Below are 18745 nucleotides of genomic sequence, written 5' to 3' on the forward strand. Positions count from 1 at the left end.
GCTGCCGTGGTAGCCACCAACTTTGAAAGAGGACAAGGCAAACTCATGCAGAGCTACAGCTACTGGCCACAGTGGGTGAATACCAGTTGCTGGGAACCACAGGAGAGTCGTTCTTCTGCTCGGATCCTGTTTGCAGCCTTCCCATTTGGACACCTGGGCGGCCACTGTAAGAACAGGATGCTAGGCTAGATGGGCCTCTTTGCCTTGATCCAGAAGCTCTTCTTATGCTAACAGCCAGGATCATTCAAAACAGAGCCTCCATCTCCTAAGGCAGTCTACCCCTGAACTGGAGAGATGCTGGAGAGAAACAATCAAGGATGCTTTAAGTGCCCTACCTGGGGGCCTTCCATCAGCAGGAAGGATGCTGGACCAGTGGCGTAGCTTTGGTTGCCAGTGCCTGTGGCAGCACTGGGGGATGGGGGACAGAGAGTATAAGCATGTGCATTCAACTCATAGCTGTCAATGTTTTCCTTTTTTTAAGGGAAATTCCCTTATTCCGAATAGGATTCCTCGCAAGAAAAGGGAAAAGCTGACAGCTATGATTCAACTGCCTAATGGTGTCTGTCCGCATCACCCAGGAGATTGCAGCCACAAAGATAAGAAAAGAAGAGTCGTTCCATTATCTGGAAAGGTCACTTCCTGGTTTGCACCGAGTATATTGAGGCAGCACTGGGTATTGAAATTTTGTGCCCCTATTTTGCACCCGGGGCAACCACCCCAGTGCCCCCCTCATTCTATGTCACTGTACGGACCGAGATGGGCCCTATGTTATTAATAGGGTAGAAATGAAATAGAAATTCACAGTTGGGTTAAAGACCGTAACCCCAGGAAGAAGAAATAGCCTCTTCTTCAGCTGTGGAAGAATCTGTGCCCCGGCCCCCAGGAAAAATCCCAACCCACATTCCTGAGGGATCAAACATCTCTCTTACACTTCTAAAATCCAAACATCAGGTCCCCGGCTGCCGGAGAGGGTATTAAGAATCATATCCTTATACTTAGAAGAGGCGGATAATCTCCCAGGCTGCAGAAAAGCATTAAGCAGAGGGCAGAGAGATTCTTAGCTGGTACAACTCTGAGCCCATGCCTGCCCATGTCAGTGCTTTGAGCATCCCCACAGCAAGGTTTAGGGAACCTCAGGCCCAATTGTGGCCCTCCACTGCTTTTCATTACTATTATTTATTATTATTCTTTTTTGAATTTATATACCACCCTATACCCAGAGGTCTCACGGCGGTTCACAGAAGAGATCAACCTTAAAAACCGCAATATATATAATCAAAATGAAGACATCCCAACATCCCTCTATGGGTACTTTATGAACAAGGAGGGGAGATCCAATCAGAATTCCTTGCATCGCATCTGCACTGGCTCTGCTATTATGAGCTTTTTCTATGGAAGGAATTGTTTGTTTAGATTTACATCCCTGCTTCTCGGGGCAGTTTTAAGACTCTGCTCGAACATACATTGACTCTTATTTTTTTTTAAAAAAAAATGGTAAACGGAATGCAACGTGTTAACGCGTCCTTAACTTGAAGCGCGTATCCGGATAATGAATTTGTACATTTGATGCCCAAACCTCACTTAATACTTCTGCTTCCCTTTGGACCACATCAGCGAGGGTGAGAGGGAGCGGTTCTTGTCATCTGGGCAACCCAGGACCTCCAGACACACTGCCCAGGCTTGCGCCCCGGAGAGGTCACTTGGGTGTTGCTAACACAGCAAAAACACCACAGGAGGCAGCAGGTTACTGGTCTCTGCAGCCACAACAGGCAGTGTAATTCTCCAGAGGTTTGCCTTCACCCCTGGAAGCGTACTCCATTGTTTCTCGAGACATGGATGCCAACAAAAAGTAGGCAATCGACAGCCCTCTGATGGTACAGCATTTGACTGCAGATCATGAGGTCCCCAATTCATGCCCATGTTCCCCCTAGTAGTGGAAATAAATGCAGTGCTGTTTATCTGAAATGGCTAGTTTCCAAAACATGCTGTATTTGATGAGAAGCAGCGGTGGTGCTGTGGTTAGGGGGTTGGACTAGGAACCAGGAGAGACCAGGGTTCAGACCCCTACTTGGCCATTAAGCAAGCAAGGCACTACAGTGGTACCTCGGGTTACATACGCTTCAGGTTACAGACTCCGCTAACCCAGAAATAGTACCTTGGGATAAGAACTTTGCTTCAGGATGAGAACAGAAATCGTGCTCCGGCAGTGCGGCAGCAGCGGGAGGCCCCATTAGCTAAAGTGGTGCTTCAGGTTAAGAACAGTTTCAGGTTAAGAACGGACCTCCGGAACAAAGTAAGTACTTAACCTGAGGTACCACTGTACTTTTCAGTCTAACCTACCTCACAGGGTTGTGGAGGGGGAGAACCATGAGCAACCTGAAGAAAAAATTAGATAGATAGATAGATGGATGATAGATAGATACCTGTAGATAGACAGTCTAAACAGATAGACAGTCTAAAATTCCTGGTAGAGGACAAGGATCTAGAGATCACGCTAGAAAGGTACCCCTGCCCATACGGGCCAGTCTTGACAGACTCTGGGGTTGTGCGCTCATCTCACTCTATAGGCCGGGAGCCAGCGCTGTCCGCAGACACTTCCGGGTCACATGGCCAGCGTGACAAGCTGCATCTGGCGAGCCAGCGCAGCACACGGAACGCCGTTTACCTTCCCGCTATAAAGTGGTCCCTATTTATCTACTTGCACCCGGGGGTGCTTTCGAACTGCTAGCTTGGCAGGCGCTGGGACCGAACAACAGGAGCGCACCCCGCCGCGGGGATTCGAACTGCTGACCATGCGATCGGCAAGTCCTAGGTGCTGAGGTTTTACCCACAGCGCCACCCGCGTCCCTTTAGAGAGCACGCTAAGGATGGCCAAATTCTGTGCGACTGCCATAACACCTAGGGAACAAGCCAAAATGATTAAGGCTTTAAATGACAATTTTAGATTATATTTTAGTGATCAAGATTTAATATATATTTTAAACTGCCTCTATATCTGTATTGTCTCTGTTATACCCAATTGCCATTCAATGTATTCCTGTTGTGTTTTATGATTTTCCTGATATTGTAAGTGAGCCAGAATTGGTCTGTGAACGAAATAATAAAATTCATTCATTCACTTCACAGATAGGGGGAAAACAACAGCCTCAAATCAGCCCCAGCCAGCCAGGCCAGTGGTCAGGGGTGACGGGCAATGAAAAGGCCAGCAACCTCAAATGGAGGAAACTTTGAGTTTGGCTGATCCCTATGCAAGAACTATCCTGACCAACTCCACGTTCTGCACCTGAGCAAACGAGACTCCAGACCCACCCGACGGAAACTGGACTATTCTAGACAGACGAGAGTCGAAAGCTGTAACCAATCCAAAGCTTTATTTTGAGTACAACAATCTTCTTCCTCTCCAGAGGGGAAGAGAGGAGATGGGCATTTGGTTGAGCAGTGAGTGGCATTAGCAAGAGATTATACAGCCGCACATCCAGTTTGCGGTGCGGGGAAGGAAGTCAGGTGTGCTGAAAGGAGCAGAGAGAGGACCGCGTTCCGTGTACCTGGGCTGTGTTTGCACATTACATTCAAACCATGGTTTAGTGCAGCATTATCGAGCCAGACCGCCTCTCCCCCAGACCCTCAGCCTCCTACGCAGCCAGGACAGTGTCAGAAGCTGTTGCAAGCTTGCATCTGAATGAGGCATCACAGCTCGACTATGGTCTGTTTCAAAAGATGCCAAATGCAAACCATGGTTTCATGAAGCTGCCTTGCTGAAATGAGCCCTTGCTATGGTGAAACTGGGATTGGACATGGCAAGTTTAAGGGGAATTGGAATCTTCTGAAATCCTCCTTTTCTGGCAGTGTGAGAGGATAAGGAGAGGGGAAACGCACGACCCCTAGAGGGGACTAGGCTCATTCGCGTGACACTAAACCGTGGTTTGGCATGATGTACAAACATGGCCAGGGAATATGCTAGGTATTCTGTAGCCCGGGGGCAAATCGGGTTGCATCAATAGCAAACCTTCACCCTCTCCCGAATTTTGCTCCCAACACCAGCCCACGTGACTATCTCACCCCAGCCCAAGCACTCAACACTCAATTCCCATACAGTTTGGTTGCCCCCCCCCTCTCCTCTTCAGCAGCAAAAGCCTGTCCTGCAATTTCTCAGCTTAGAACCCATTTTGGTTGCGTTGCCAACTACTTTCCCCATCATGGGTCCTGTGTCCTTCAGTACTTGCCGAACAACGTTCCCATCTGAGTAAAAAAGCCCTGTGTCGTTTATGTTCTGGGGATTAATCCAACAGGCTCAGCTCTCCCACTCCGGTTTGATCCCCACCTGTTGAATTTCTGTCCCCCGCCTCTTTCCCATCACACAGCAAGGAAAAGGCACAGGAGCCTTGGCCAGGGAAGAAGTTGGTGAGATGATTTCCAAATTAAGGATTCGGTTGGGGAGCCGGGCAAGCGAGGAGAACAGGAGGAGGTCAGCACTTTTAAGAATAAGGCACAGCGATTCCCCCCACCTTAGAGAAAGTGTGTGTGGTCAGTCATTAGCAGAAGCAGCTAAAAGTAACACTCAAAAGCGTTCCTGTCTCAGATAAAAATCAGCTTGAATCTGGGACGAAGTGCAGGACTAGAAAATGCCCCCTGAAAATAACATGCATATAATTCAACCTGCCGAGGGGACCCTATCCTGCTGGATTCAGGTGGACAGGATGATTGACAGGCACAGAGCTAGGCAAGGGTTACGAAATAAGATTTGTCCAGGGAAACAGAGCCGTGGAAGTGTTAAGCTTGAGGTTATTCTGCCCCCTGGTGGCCGAAAGCTGTAAGAGTCTAAAACTGCGACTCAAGATGGGAGGGAGGAAGGAAAACCCGAAACGGACCAAAAACCGCCCACTCCCCACAGCACAAACATACATTTCCTGCAAACATCAGCCCCCACCTGATGCTAGGTGGGGAAGGCTCCAGTGCCAGGTACGAGTGCAAAAGAACAGCCCGCGGAAATGACACACAAGCGAGCAGTCAGCCAGGATGGAGACGCACACCCTGCCTGGAATGGAGTCCCAGGGAGGGAAGAACTGGCACTGGATTATGGCACTCGCTGGAATGGACTCTCCAAAATGAAAGGAAGAGAAGGGTGGGGTGGGTGTCAAAAAACCAACCCCACCCAGAAATGCCTTGCCTTGAGGCACACCTGACCGCAGCCCGGTGGCTACGGCGGCATTCTCCAGATTCTCTTTCTTTGGTGATGCAGCCAAACCCCAGCCCAGGTCCCGAAGGAATGGAGGGTGGGGTGGAGGGAGACAGAGAGAGAGAGAGAGAAAGGGAAGGAAGTGGAGATAACACAAGGGCCCTGGGTTGCGCTACAGCTTGCTGTGGATAAACTGAAGCAGTTTCTCCAGCTGAGCGTCCAGGGAAAGCTGGTCTCCGTCGTTGGTGATGACCCAGTCATAAGGCACGCCCTGATCCAGGCCACATTCGGATTCCGCGTCGTCAATCCCTGGGGTGGAGAGGAGAGGGAAGACAGGCAAAAGTTGGCCATTTGATTTGCTGGCGCTAAATGGTCTCGGTCCCGTATAGCAGGAGTGGCCAACTCTCAAGATCCTGAAGGCCAACTCTCAACATCCTGAAGGTCCCAGGCCACAGAGAGGTTAGGCTGGCCTCAACTAGAGCCAGGGCTTTTTCGGCTGTGGCTCCGATCTGGTGGAACGCTCTGTCACAAGAGACTAGGGCCCTGCGGGATTTGACATCTTTCCGCAGGGCCTGCAAGACAGAGCTGTTCCACCAGGCCTTTGGCCAGGGCACAGCCTGACTCCCTCCTTTGGCAATCTTCACAGAACTTTAGCCTAATGGTTGCCATCAATTTGATTTGAATTAATTTTATAATGGAATGATTTTAGAATGTTGTACTATTTTATTGTTGTTAGCCGCCCTGAGCCCAGCTTCGGCTAGGGAGGGCGGGATATAAATAAAATTTATTATTATAATTATTATTAAGAGACTGTGATATACTTTTAAAAACTGGCGATGATCTACCCCCGTTTTTGGGGTGTTCAAAGTTGTTGGGCTTTTTTTTAGGGAGGAGGAAAGCCCTGTTTTTTAGGGGTTTGAAAAAAGATTTGGGGGGCAAAATTCCATGGGGGGGGGTTAAAGGCAAGGGACAAAGGGGTAAAGTCACTCACAAAAATATCGTTATGGAAGAATCCAGCAGCACAGAAAAAGCTCCAGCCCTTCCAGAGATCAAACAATAATGGAAGGTGGGGTGAGGCAGGAGTAAGTTTTAGTGTTGCCAAGGAAAGGGACCCAGAGATCGACCGCAATCTACCCACCTGGCAGGGATCTGCCAGTAGATCACGATCGACCTGTTGGACATCCCTGCTGTATAGTGATGTTAAATTCTAGAGAATACAGTCATACATCGGGTTGAAGTCGCTTCAGTTTAAGCCTTTTCGGGTTGTGCTCCGCGGAGACTCGGAAGTAACGGAGTGCGTTACTTCTGGGTTTCGCCATTTGCGTATGTGCAGACGCTCAAAATGACGTCACGCGCATGCGCGGAAGGGGTGACACAAGTTGCGTTCGCATCCAGAGGTACCACTGTAATCTTACGGAGAATATTCTCGAGAATATTCTCAATTAATGAATTTTCATTTAAAATAGGAGAATAGACATGTTATAGGACAAGTCAAAAAAATACGATTGGCATCTTAAGGTTTGATACAAGTAAATTCAGTTAAAGGCTATCTTGTGCTTCTAACAGCACTAACACTTAATAATAATAATAATAATAATTTTTATTTGTACCCCGCCCTCCCTAGCCAAGGCCGGGCTCAGGGCGGCTAACAAGCAATAATAAAAACAAGTTGAATGAATACAACTTAAAAACAAGATTAAAATACAACATTAAAATATTGAAACATTGAAATATTAAAATATTAAAATGCAGCCTCATCACCGGAGGACAAAGGAAAAAGAAAAAAGAAATGACTGATTTGGTGACTAAAATACAGCTTGATAAACAAAACTATATGCATACATATAAAAAAGAAGCCTTTAACATTAAATATGTTATCATTATATGATAATATATTTCAGTATGTCAATCTCTGGTAAATGGCACCTTGTACCATTGAATGGCACTGCAAAAACCAGTTACTGGCACGAAATAAAAATATAGAAACGTCAACTGTTTAAATCAAGGCCACCTCACAATCTGTTACACATAACTGTATAGGCCTAGGTACTTTAAGTGTATAAAGTATTAAAGCTACTTTCCATAAAAACAAAATCACACTGTATGGCCAAAAGTAGAGAATTGCTAAGAATAAGGTCACACCAAAATACAAAAAAAGGCTATTACATATAGTTGAAATACAAACAAATTCAAATGTTCATTAAATTAAATGAATAGCATTTTTAAAACTAAAACTAAACATGTTTTTTGTAGCTCACATTTCAGAACTGCCAATAGTGAATGGCACAATGCCCAGTAATGTAACTGGATAAAAAAAAAAATCATTATTCATTACTTACGCTGGCAATATCACAGCTTGACTTATTATTTACTAGATTTTCAAGGATTGTAAAACTGGTTCTTACATTAGAATTTACAGTTTGTGGAGAATATTCTCCAGAGAATTTTCTAGCAGAGAATATTCTCACCTCACTAGTCCTGTATAACTGAAGGAGTATCTGAAGGAGATCAGTATCTCTATGACTTTTAGAAGACATCTGAAGGCAGCCCTAAACAGTCATACCTTGGAAGTCGAACAGAATCCATTCCGGAAGCCTGTTCGACTTCCAAAACACTTTCAAACACCAAATCGCGCCTGCAACCAATCAGAAGCCGCGGAAGCCCTATCGGGCATTCGGCTTCCAAAAATCATTTGCAAACCAGAACAGTCACTTCTGAGTTTGCAACATTCGGGAGCCAAAACATTCAGGAACTAAGCTATTCGAAAACCAAAGTACGACTGTATAGGGAAAATTTTAATGTTAGATGTTTTGTAGTGGGGGTTAAATTTTGCTGGAAACCGCCCAGAGTGTCTGGGGCAACCCAGTCAAGTTGGCAGCATATGAATAACAAATTACTATCATTATTGACACAAGCTTCCCAAATTCAGGTGGTGGGGAAGATTGGATAGGACATAGGAATGGCAGAATAAGGCCACCATCCTGACCAGAGATGCCAGGATAGCTCCGTTGGTGAGAGTGTGGTGCCGATAGCGCCAAGGTTGCAGGCACGATCCCCGTATGGGACAGCTGAATTGAAATACTTTATTGTCACTTGTACAACTTGTATACAGTGAGATTACTTGAGCACCCCCCACTCAGCTCTCTTAGTCGTAATTCCCCTCGTTTACTGACACACACACACCAAACCCGAAAGTCAATTGCCCTGTTGTTATCTTTTCATTCAGCAGCCTAACAGCCCACAGACAGAAGACGCTCTTTACCCTGTTGGTGCGACTAATCAGGCTTCTATATCTTCTGCCCAAGGGCAGGAGATCAAGAAAGTGCCGGCCAGGGTGTGAATCATCCCTAAGAATTTTCCTCACTCTCCTGAGGCAACGTTCTTCCGCTATTTCACCCAGCGGATTCATGGGACAGCCCATATCTTGCGCTGTATTCACCACCCCCTATAGGCACTTCCAAGGAAGCGGGTGGTGCTGTGGGTTAAACCACAGAGCCTAGGACTTGCCGATCAGAAGGTCGGCGGTTCGAATCCCCGTGACGGGGTGAGCTCCCGTTGCTCGGTCCCTGCTCCTGCCAACCTAGCAGTTCGAAAGCACATCAAAGTGCAAGAAGATAAATAGGTACCGCTCCAGCGGGAAGGTAAACGGCGTTTCTGTGTGCTGCTCTGATTCGGCAGAAGTGGCTTAGTCCTGCTGGCCACACGATCCGGAAGCTGTACGCCGGCTCCCTCAGCCAATAAAGTGAGATGAGCGCCACAACCCCAGAGACGGTCATGACTGGACCTAATGGTCAGGGGTCCTTTACCTATAGGCACTTCCTATCAGATGATGTCAAACCAGCGTACCACACCGCGATGCAGTATGAAAGGAGACTTTCTACTGTTGACCGGTAGAAGGAGATCATCAGATGTTGACTAACATTGTTCTTCCGCAATACTCTGAGGAGATGGAGTCTCTGTTGGGCTTTCTTAACCACCTGGGTTGTATTCATTTTCCAAGTAAGGTCTTGGAAATATTCCTGCCTTGAAGGGGGTTGGACTAGATGACCCTTGGGTCCCTTCCCTTCTATAATTCCCTTGGGTCCCTTCCCTTCTATAATTCCATGCCTATGGAAAGCCCAGACAACCAGGACCGGAGCACCAGCCCCCTCGTTGGTTTCCAGCAACTGGCGTTCAGAAGCATCATCAAAGCGGATTGGCTTTGACTTGATTGCTCACCTAATATATAGGAAGAACAGTCCTTAGGGGTACAGAAAGCTCCTTTATAGCAGGTCAACCTCGTTGGTTCCAGTCTAGTCCAGTTTTGTCTACACTACATTGCTGCATCTCTCCAGGATTAACCCCCCCCCCAGCAGTGTTTCTCAAGTTTGGGCCCTCAGCTCTTGTTGGACTACAACTTCCATCATCCTTAGCTAGCAGGACCGTGGTCAGGGATGATGGGAGTTGTAGTCCAACAACCCAAGCTGGGGACCCAAGTTTGAGAAGCGCTGCTTCCCCTTCCCGCCCCATGAACTTACTAAGCAAATCCAGGACTGTGATGAAGCACTACAAGCCCTCCATTGGGGGCTGCGTGACGACAACCTTGCCTTTCCATGTATATAGGAGGGAAAGGTTGCCATTTTATGTTCAGTCTTATTTTCTCGCAGAAAATATTATGATCTGAACTATTATTTTTATTGGAGCAGGGCTTTTTTCTCATTACCGCAAAGAACTGTCAAATGATTAAATGCGGGTTTTTGTTTTGCACTGAATTTTAAAAGCCTAATTGCACACCAAGCCCTGCATTGGGCAATGAGAAAAGTTGTTTTCTGCTGCTCCAGAGAAGCAGACACGGAGCAATGGTTCCAAACTACAAGAAAGAAGATTCCACCTAAACATTAGGAAGAACTTCCTGACAGTAAGAGCTGTTCGACAGTGGAATTTGCTGCCAAGGAGTGTGGTGGAGTCTCCTTCTTTGGAGGTCTTTAAGCAGAGGCTTGACAACCACATGTCAGGAGTGCTCTGATGGTGTTTCCTGCTTGGCAGGGGCTTGGACTCGATGGCCCTTGTGGTCTCTTCCAACTCTATGATTCTATGATTCTATGATTCTATGATTCTAAGAGGCAGCCTTGCCTGTGGTTCACTCACCCATTACGAACACCCAGGCCCGTCTCTTTCGCGTCTCCTCCGTGGCTACGACACGCACCACTTTCACCAGATCCCCATACACGTCCTGGAACCACTCCACATCCGAGATTCGCCTCGTGTCACTCACTATCTGCGTGGGAAGACTGGCGGGTTAACATCCGGGGAGGTGGGTTCGAATCAATCCCTGCCACCAGCAATTTGCCACCGCTCAGCCTTACCCAGATGGGCTGCGTAACGCCCTCGACCACAATGCGGCAGAAGAATCCCGGGTCGGTCTGGCGCCGCTCCTCTCCCCATCGGATCATGTCCTGCCGGTACGTCTCCTTATAAGAGCTGGAGTCCAAGAGGCGCTGGAAGTCCAAGCCGTGCTCCTACAGGGAAGGCCAGAGAGGCGAGCCAGTTATCAAAGCTCCGGGATGAAAACAATTGGCGAACAAAACCAATCCAAGGGTCTACTCCTAAGTAACTTGTGGGACTCACTTCCTCGTGAAATACTGTCAGGAGCTGGAGTCAGGCGTATGCCAGCAATGAACCAATAAACCACCTGATGTCAGTGACAACTCTTTATACAAAGAGACCATATAACACCGGTCCTGAAAGACCTGCATTGGCTCCCAGTATGTTTCTGAGCACAATTCAAGGTGTTGGTGCTGACCTTGAAAGCCCTAAACGGCCTCAGTCCTGTATACCTGAAGGAGCGTCTCCACCTCCATTGTTCAGCCTGGACACTGAGGTCCAGCTCCGAAGGCCTTGTGGCAATTCCCTCACTGCAAGAAGTGAAGCTACAGGGAACCAGACAGAGGGCCTTCTCAGTAGTGGCACCCACCCTGCGGAACACTCTCCCATCAGATGTCAAGGAAATAAACCACTATCTGACTTTTAGAAGATGCCTTAAGGCAGCCTTGTTTAGGGAAGTCTTTAATGTTTGATGTTTTAGAGTGTTTTTAATATTCTGTTGAGAACCACCCAGAGTGGCTGGTGAAAACCCAGCCAGATGGGTGGGGTATAAATAATAAGTTATTATTATCAGCAACTCTTCCCAGCAGGTCTTGCTTGCCCCAAAGAGGCAGGTGTGAGAACTGAAGGGCCCTGCCTTCCCACAGCTGAGTCCTCCACAAGCAATCTGAGACTCCTCAGCGTGTCTGCCTTTGCTCCACCCTCTTCATACCTCTTCTGGTCCTGGGATACCAAAGGGGAAAGGAGCTGGTCACAGCAGGAGGGGGAGACTCCCTGGTGTCTTCAGAAGCTCCCCCCCCCCCGGTCATCTCCAGCCTCCACTTCTGTCTCTGATTCTGGTCCTCTCTCTTCCATAGGCTCCTCCCTGCTCACTAAGCCTTGGGTAGGCAAACTAAGGTCCGGGGGCCGGATCTGGCCCAATCGCCTTCTAAATCTGGCCCACGGACGGTCCGGGAAACAGCGTGTTTTTACATGAGTAGAATGTGTCCTTTTATTTTAAATGCATCTCTGGGTTATTTGTGGGGCATAGGAATTCGTTCATTCCCCCCCCCAAAAAAAAGGCCGGCCCCCCACAAGGTCTGAGGGACAGTGGACCGGCTCCCTGCTAAAAAAGGTTGCTGACCCCTGGATAATCATGGGTAGGCAAACTAAGGCTCAGGGGCCGGATCCGGCCAGTCGTCTTCTAAATCCAGCCCGCAGATGGTCTAGGAATCAGTGTGTTTTTACGTGAGTAGAATGTGTGCTTTTATTTAAAATGCACCTCTGGGTTATTTGTGGGGCACAGGAATTCGCTCATTCCCCCAAAAAAAATATAGTCTGGCCCCCTACAAGGGCTGAGGGCCAGTGGACCAGCCCTCTGCTGACCCCTGCTCTTCAGCTTCTGCCACCTCCTCCTCCTTGCTTGCTCCCTCTTCTTGCTTGCTCTGACCTCACATCGTCGTCCCACTACCATTCCCCTGGCTCTGAGCTTTCTTCCCCTGGCCATTCCCTGGGGGGTTCCCCAGCTACTGTCTCCCGCCACTCCTCTTCATCCAGCCAGCCCATGACAAATGCATGTGGGCAACTGTTTTTAAGACGGGGATAAGACAAATCCACTAAGATCAGGCCACAGTGATCCATGCAGGCTTGATTATTGCAACTCGCTCTAAGCTGACCCATAAACTCCAGCGGGTGTAGAATGCCGCGGCGAGGCTCCTTGCCATCAGATCACAGTCATCCAGTGCTTTACCAACTGCACTGGCTCCCGGTGGAGTACAGGGTCAGGTTTAAGGTGCTGGTTTTGACCTTTAAAGACCTATGCGGCCTAGGACCCACGTACCTACAGGACTGCCTCTCCTGGTATGCCCCGCGGAGGACCTTATGGTCTACAAATGACAACATTTTGGAGGTCCCAAGTTGCAAGGTGGTTAGATAGGTCTCAACTAGGGCCAGGGCCTTTTCAGTACTGGCCCCGACTTGGTGGAAGGCTTTGTCACAAGAGACTAGGGCCCTGCAGGACTTGACATCTTTCTGAAGGTGCAAGACAGAGCTGTTCCGCCTGGCCTTTGGTTTGGACTCAGTCTGACCCTTATGCTTCCCTCCCCTTATGGTCTTGATTTATCAGCTATTTTAAAATGAGGCTGCATTTTAAATTGCATTTTAACTTGTATTTTAAATTGGGGTTTTTTCCCCTATTATGTTTTTACTGTAATTTTACTGGTGTTAGCTGCCCTGAGCCTGGCTCTGGCCGGAGAGGGCGGGGTATAAATACAAATTTATTATTATTTATTACAGTGGTACCTCAGGTTAAGAACTTAATTCGTTCTGAAGGTCCGTTCTTAACATGAATCTGTTCTTAACCTGAGGTACCACTTTAGCTAATGGGGCCTCCTGCTGCAGTCATGCGATTTCTGTTCTCATCCTGAAGTAAAGTTCTTAATCTGAGGTACTATTTCTGGGATAGCGGAGTCTGTAACCTGAAGCGCCTGTAATCTGAAGCGTCTGTAACCCGAGGTACCGCTGTATTATTATTATTATTATTAGGAGAAGAGACAGAGGAGAGGGAATCTATCTGAGGCTGTCAGCAAAGCTATCCTAGAACATCAAGAGAGCCTTGCTGGAGCAGGCCAAAGGCCCATCCATTCCAGCTTCCTGTTCTTACAGTGGTCAACCAGATGACTCAATGGGAAGCCCAGAGAAAGGATCCAAGCACAAGAGAAACTTTCTCCCCTCCTGCGATTGCCAGCAACTGGTAAACGGAAGCATTGCTGTGTATGCAGAGCATAGTCATCATGACTAATAACCATTGATAGCCCTCTGCTCCAGGAATTTTGCCCAGCCCTCTTTTAAAGCCATCCAGTTTGGGGCCCATCACTGCCTCTTGTGGCAGGGAGTTCCACAGTTCCACTGTTTGTTTATCTTTTATTTGTCAGCAATCTTCCAGCATTCAGCTTTGCTGAGCTTCAGTGAGTTCCGGTATTACCGGAGAGGGAGAAGTACAACTCTCCGAGACACGCGTGATTTTATAAACTCCCATCGTGTCCCCTCTCATCTGCCTTTTTCTCTGAAATAGAAAGTCCCCGAATGCTGCTGCAACCTTCTCTCACAGGGGAGTCGCACAACCTCCCTCGATCTATTTCGGTCGCCCTTCTATTTTCCAACTCTCGGCCTAACTCGGCAAGGATGCTATTATGCATATAAAAGGAAAGATAAAGGGGTACAAATTGTGGGAGCCACAACCTACCTTGGCATACTGCTCTTTGAGGGGTTCTGACAGCCGCAGGATAGTGCAAACATCAGGGCCCAACCTGTCAGGGGAGAAAAAAAATTAAATGAAGCAGATCCAAACATGGCAGAAGTTTCCGTCCTCAAGGACCCTTTAGGGGAAAAGGGCTATGGGTAAGCAGGCAAACTAAGGCCTGGGGGCTGGATCCGGCCCAATCACCTTCTAAATCTGGCCCACAGACAGTCCGGGAATCAGTGTGTTTCTACATGAGTAGAATGTGTCCTTTTATTTAAAATGCATTTCTGGGTTATTTGTGGGGCCTGCCTGGTGTTTCTACATGAGTAGAATGTGTCCTTTTATTAAAAATGCATCTCTGGGTTATTTGTGGGGCATAGGAATTCGTTCATTATTTTTTTTCAAAATATAGTCCAGCCCCCCACAAGGTCTGAGGGACAGTGGACCGGCCCCCTGCTGAAAACGTTTGCTGACTTCTAGGCTATAGCTCAGTGGCAGAGAGTCTGTTTTGTATGCTAAAGGTCCCAGGTTCGAATCTCAACATCTCCATGGGGACAGTCACCCACTGTGAGAACACGATGCTGGACTAGCTGGACCACTGGCCTGATCCCAGCAGCCAGGCTCTTCTTATGAGCACTGCCTTGGCTTAAACAAGGCCTAGTCTCTTCCCATCAGATGCACTGCAAAGTTTGAGAACATCACCTCCCTCCAGGGAAGGGCTTGGCAGAGTGTGGATCTTGCCTGCTTTCCCACAGAGCCTAGGACTTGCCGATCAGAAGGTCGGCGGTTCGAATCCCCGTGACGGGGTGAGCTCCCGTTGCTCAGTCCCTGCTCCTGCCAACCTAGCAGTTCGAAAGCACCTCAAAGTGCAAGTAGATAAATAGGTACCACTCCGGTGGGAAGGTAAACGGCGTTTCCATGCACTGCACTGGTTTGCCAGAAGCGGCTTAGTCATGCCAATAAAGCGAGATGAGCGTCGCCGCAACCCAAGAGTCATCCATGACTGGACCTAACAGTCAGGGATCCCTTTATAATAATAATTTATTATTTATACCACACCCATCTGGCTGAGTCTCCCCAACCACTCTGGGTGGCTCCCAATCAAATGTTAAAAACAATACAGCATTAGATATTAAAAACTTCCCTAAACAGGGCTGCCTTCAGATATCTTTTAAAGATAGGATAACTGCTTATTTCCTTGACATCTGAAGGGAGGGTGTTCCACAGGGCGGGTGCCACTACCAAGAAGGCCCTCTGTTTGGTTCCCTGTAACCTGACTTCTCGCAATGGGGGAACCACCAGAAGGCCCTCGGCCTTTACCTTTACCTTCAGGACTAACGTTGGATTAAACTCCTGCAACTCGTGGCTTTCCCTCTTCCCCACGCCCCTGCAAGTTGGGCTCCTTCCAGCTGCCCATGCCAACTTTTCTACACTTCCCCGCAACCTTCTCCCAGCCCCGTCGCGTGTTGCGTCACGTGTGAAGGGGGAGGAAGGAAACAAAAGGAGGGAACACGGAAGACCGCCTTGCTCCCCATCCCTAAGCCGTGGGGTGTCGCTTCTTTCCCCTCCTAAGCACGGGGAGAGGGGAGGTCGGGGCCGATCTCGCGCGCGCTCCCGCTTCAGACGTTCTCTGCGGACACGGGAACGGGATTGAGAGAAGTCTTGCCACCACTCCAAAAAAAGGCTTGAAAATTAAAAAAAAAATGGGGGGACCGTGGGGTGTCGCTTCTTTCCCCTCCTAAGCACGGGGAGAGGGGATGTCGGGGCCGATCTCGCGTGCGCTCCGGGTTCAGACGTTCGCTGCGGACACGGGAACGGGATTGAGAGAAGTCTTGCCACCACTCCAAAAAAAGGCTTGAAAATTAAAAAAAAAATGGGGGGACCGTGGGGTGTCGCTTCTTTCCCCTCCTAAGCACGGGGAGAGGGGATGTCGGGGCCGATCTCGCGTGCGCTCCGGGTTCAGACGTTCGCTGCGGACACGAGATTGAGAGAAGTCTTGCCACCACCCCTAGAAAAGGCTTGAAAATTTAAAAATGGGGGTAATAGAGGTTTGGGAAGGTCCCTCCCCGCCGGATCCCGCGCGCACGTGGAGCGGTGGGTGGTCTTTCGCCTGCATCCCACCCACCCCGCCACCCGCCATCGTGCACGGGGGGGCAGATCACTTCCTCCCGCCCGCTCTTGTGCAATCCCCGCGGCGCTGCTTACTGGCTCTGGATTTCCTCGGCCACGAAGTCCTTGCCCGACTTCCTCTTCCCGCTGAAGAGCAAGATCAGCTTCGGCGTCTGGGCCATTGCAAGAAGAACTCCGCAGCAGCAGCAGCAAGCAGCGCTCAAGAACGTCTCCCTCCCTTTGCCGGCCTTAATGGTCTCGTCCGGAACTGAGCATTCCGTCCCGCCGCCCGCCGCCCGCCTCGCACCAATGGGGACGTCGCAGGCGCCGCTTCCTGGAAAGCGGGCGCTACCAAGTGAGGAAAGCGAAAAAAGGGGGCGGTGGAAAGAGACGGACAGGACGAGGAAGACCGAATCACGCGGCGTGGGCGGAATAGAACGATCTGAAAGGGGGAGGGGCTATCCTTAAGCCACGCCCCGTATGGAACCTGCGTCCTGGTGTGTTAGGAGGCGACAGGCGTCATTTGCATATTTAAATATGATTTATTTTTTTTTAAATAATCATCTCAGTTTAGGCACAAAGGACAGAAGGGGGGTCATTTGGGAGGCTTATGCCGCAATACATATATTCTATTTTTTTTTAAAAAAAATACGTTTATAAATATTTCCTGAGTGTTGAGTGTTTGGAAATAGTTAAAAAATAATGACTTTTGAAAGGGACTATTAAAAAAACGGGGGGGGGGTTTCTCCCCACCCCAGTTATAGCTGATTTACAGTGATACCAAAACAATTCTGCTGAATTTAAAGTATTTTCGGTTTCACTCTTAATTTGAAAAAGTGTAATAAGCATGCCCATTTAAAAATGAGTGTTGTATACTTATTAGTATTAGAAGATAGTCTTTGAGAGGAAGTGAGGGAGTAACTTACCAAGGATGGTCCAAAAGAAATAGCAACATTTAAAACATTCAGATTGGCAGCTAGGTTTGAATATGTAAGCCGCAGGTGCGTACAGACACACACAAATAGTTCTGCTGGCTTAATGTACAAAGCAAAGTATTTTGGAAGGGAAACTCTAAAGAGGGGGAGCCCTCCTCCCCCCCAAAAAACCCTGTCCATTGAGGTCTGAGCCTGCTCTAGTAACGGAATAATAACTGATCTGGAGTTGGCAGATGCAATGGAGTACCCAGGAAGTGGGCATGGCTGGCCAGCCTCTTAAACAAGAGCCCCCATCTTGTTGCAAGTTCCACTTGTTACGGCTAATATTCATTGACAGAAGTCTCCTCTTCATGAATTCACCTTTTAAAAAAACCAACCTATCTAAGCAAGGGGCCAGTGGTCACAGGTGCCTATTTGGGGATGATTGGGCGAAAGGCATGGAGCCCAACAGAAGGTGGCGCCAGAGAGCCCAATGGCAGGCAGAGCCATCCATTTCTAGTTCCTGTTTCCCCATGATCTTCCTCACTGCTGCCTTCTACAAGGGCAACAGGGAGAGGAAGGAGGAAGAAGCAGATGGACTGGTTGTAAGTTAAGAAGAAAGGCAAGTGAGGGTTTTCGGAGCCATGCCCCATCTGCCCTAGTGAACCAGCCTCCGCTGGAGTGGGCACTGCGATCTCTCGCGCCAGTCAATCTCCATCAGTTGTGAAGAACGTGTGGCTTAAAAAAAGCTTCTGCCACAATGGAGTCATTCCGTTTCCTCAATTCCAAACAGCACATTCAGCAACTTGGGCGCAACTGATGTGAAAAATCGCTTCTTAGTCTTGCAACAATGACATCCCAGCTCTGGCTGGATACTCCTGCTCTCAAGGTCATCAAACCCACCCAAACCTAGCAGGGGCCCATCTAGCCAAAAACGTAGACAACTCTATGGTAGGGTGGATGGCTGGAGGACCAGTTGTGTGTTGCTGAGTGACAAAAAGAGGATGAAGGTTGAAGATCCCTTGTAAATCCATCTGTCTTTGAGGCTCACCCATCTATTGATACATGGCAAAGGCGGGCAGCACATTCTTAACGGTGGGATTTGTGACCTCTTAGTGTGGTTTTCCCAGTAGTGATGTATGGAAGCGAGAGCTGGACCATAAAGAAGGCTGATCGCCGAAGAATTGATGCTTTTGAATTCTAGTGCTGGAGGAGACTCTTGAGAGTCCCATGGACTGCAAGAAGATCAAACCTCTCCATTCTGAAGGAAATCAGCCCTGAGTGCTCACTGGAAGGACAGATCCTGAAGCTGAGGCTCCCATACTTTGGCCACCTCATGAGAAGAGAAGACTCCCTGGAAAAGACCCTGATGTTGGGAAAGATGGAGGGCACAAGGAGAAGGGGACGACAGAGGACGAGATGGTTGGACAGTGTTCTCGAAGCTGCGAACATGAGTCTGACCAAACTGTGGGAGGCAGGAGGAAGACAGGAGTGCCTGGCGTGCTCTGGTCCAGGGGGTCACGAAGAGTCGGTCACGACTAAACAACTAAACAACAACAAGTGTGATTCCAGCTTTGCAATGGGAGTTGGCGCACCCGTCTTGCAAGTCAGATGCTAATCTCGGGTTGCCATATTTCAAGAACTGAAAATCAGAATACAAAAATTGGTGGGGGGAATCGCCTGGACATTTTGCCCATTTTTCAAAATTCCCCCTGGACACTAATTTCGCCGGACATGTCTGGG

General features: G+C 48.6%; 1 protein-coding gene across 1 annotated transcript; it reads right to left on the reverse strand.

The window, feature by feature from the left end:
* Nucleotides 1-3352: 3352 nt before the first annotated feature.
* On the reverse strand, nucleotides 3353-16534 carry PMVK (phosphomevalonate kinase). The gene is made up of 5 exons (XM_079958593.1): nucleotides 16185-16534; nucleotides 13983-14046; nucleotides 10522-10674; nucleotides 10304-10433; nucleotides 3353-5485 (listed from the first exon to the last, which is right to left on the reverse strand). Exons 1-5 carry the CDS (start codon nucleotides 16268-16270, stop codon nucleotides 5349-5351), a joined length of 570 nt encoding a protein of 189 aa, XP_079814719.1. The 5' UTR covers nucleotides 16271-16534; the 3' UTR covers nucleotides 3353-5348.
* Between the last annotated feature and the right edge of the window lie 2211 nt (nucleotides 16535-18745).

The sequence above is a fragment of the Podarcis cretensis genome (assembly GCF_951804945.1).
Source record: "Podarcis cretensis genome assembly, chromosome: 16".
Taxonomy (NCBI): Eukaryota; Metazoa; Chordata; class Lepidosauria; order Squamata; family Lacertidae; genus Podarcis; species Podarcis cretensis.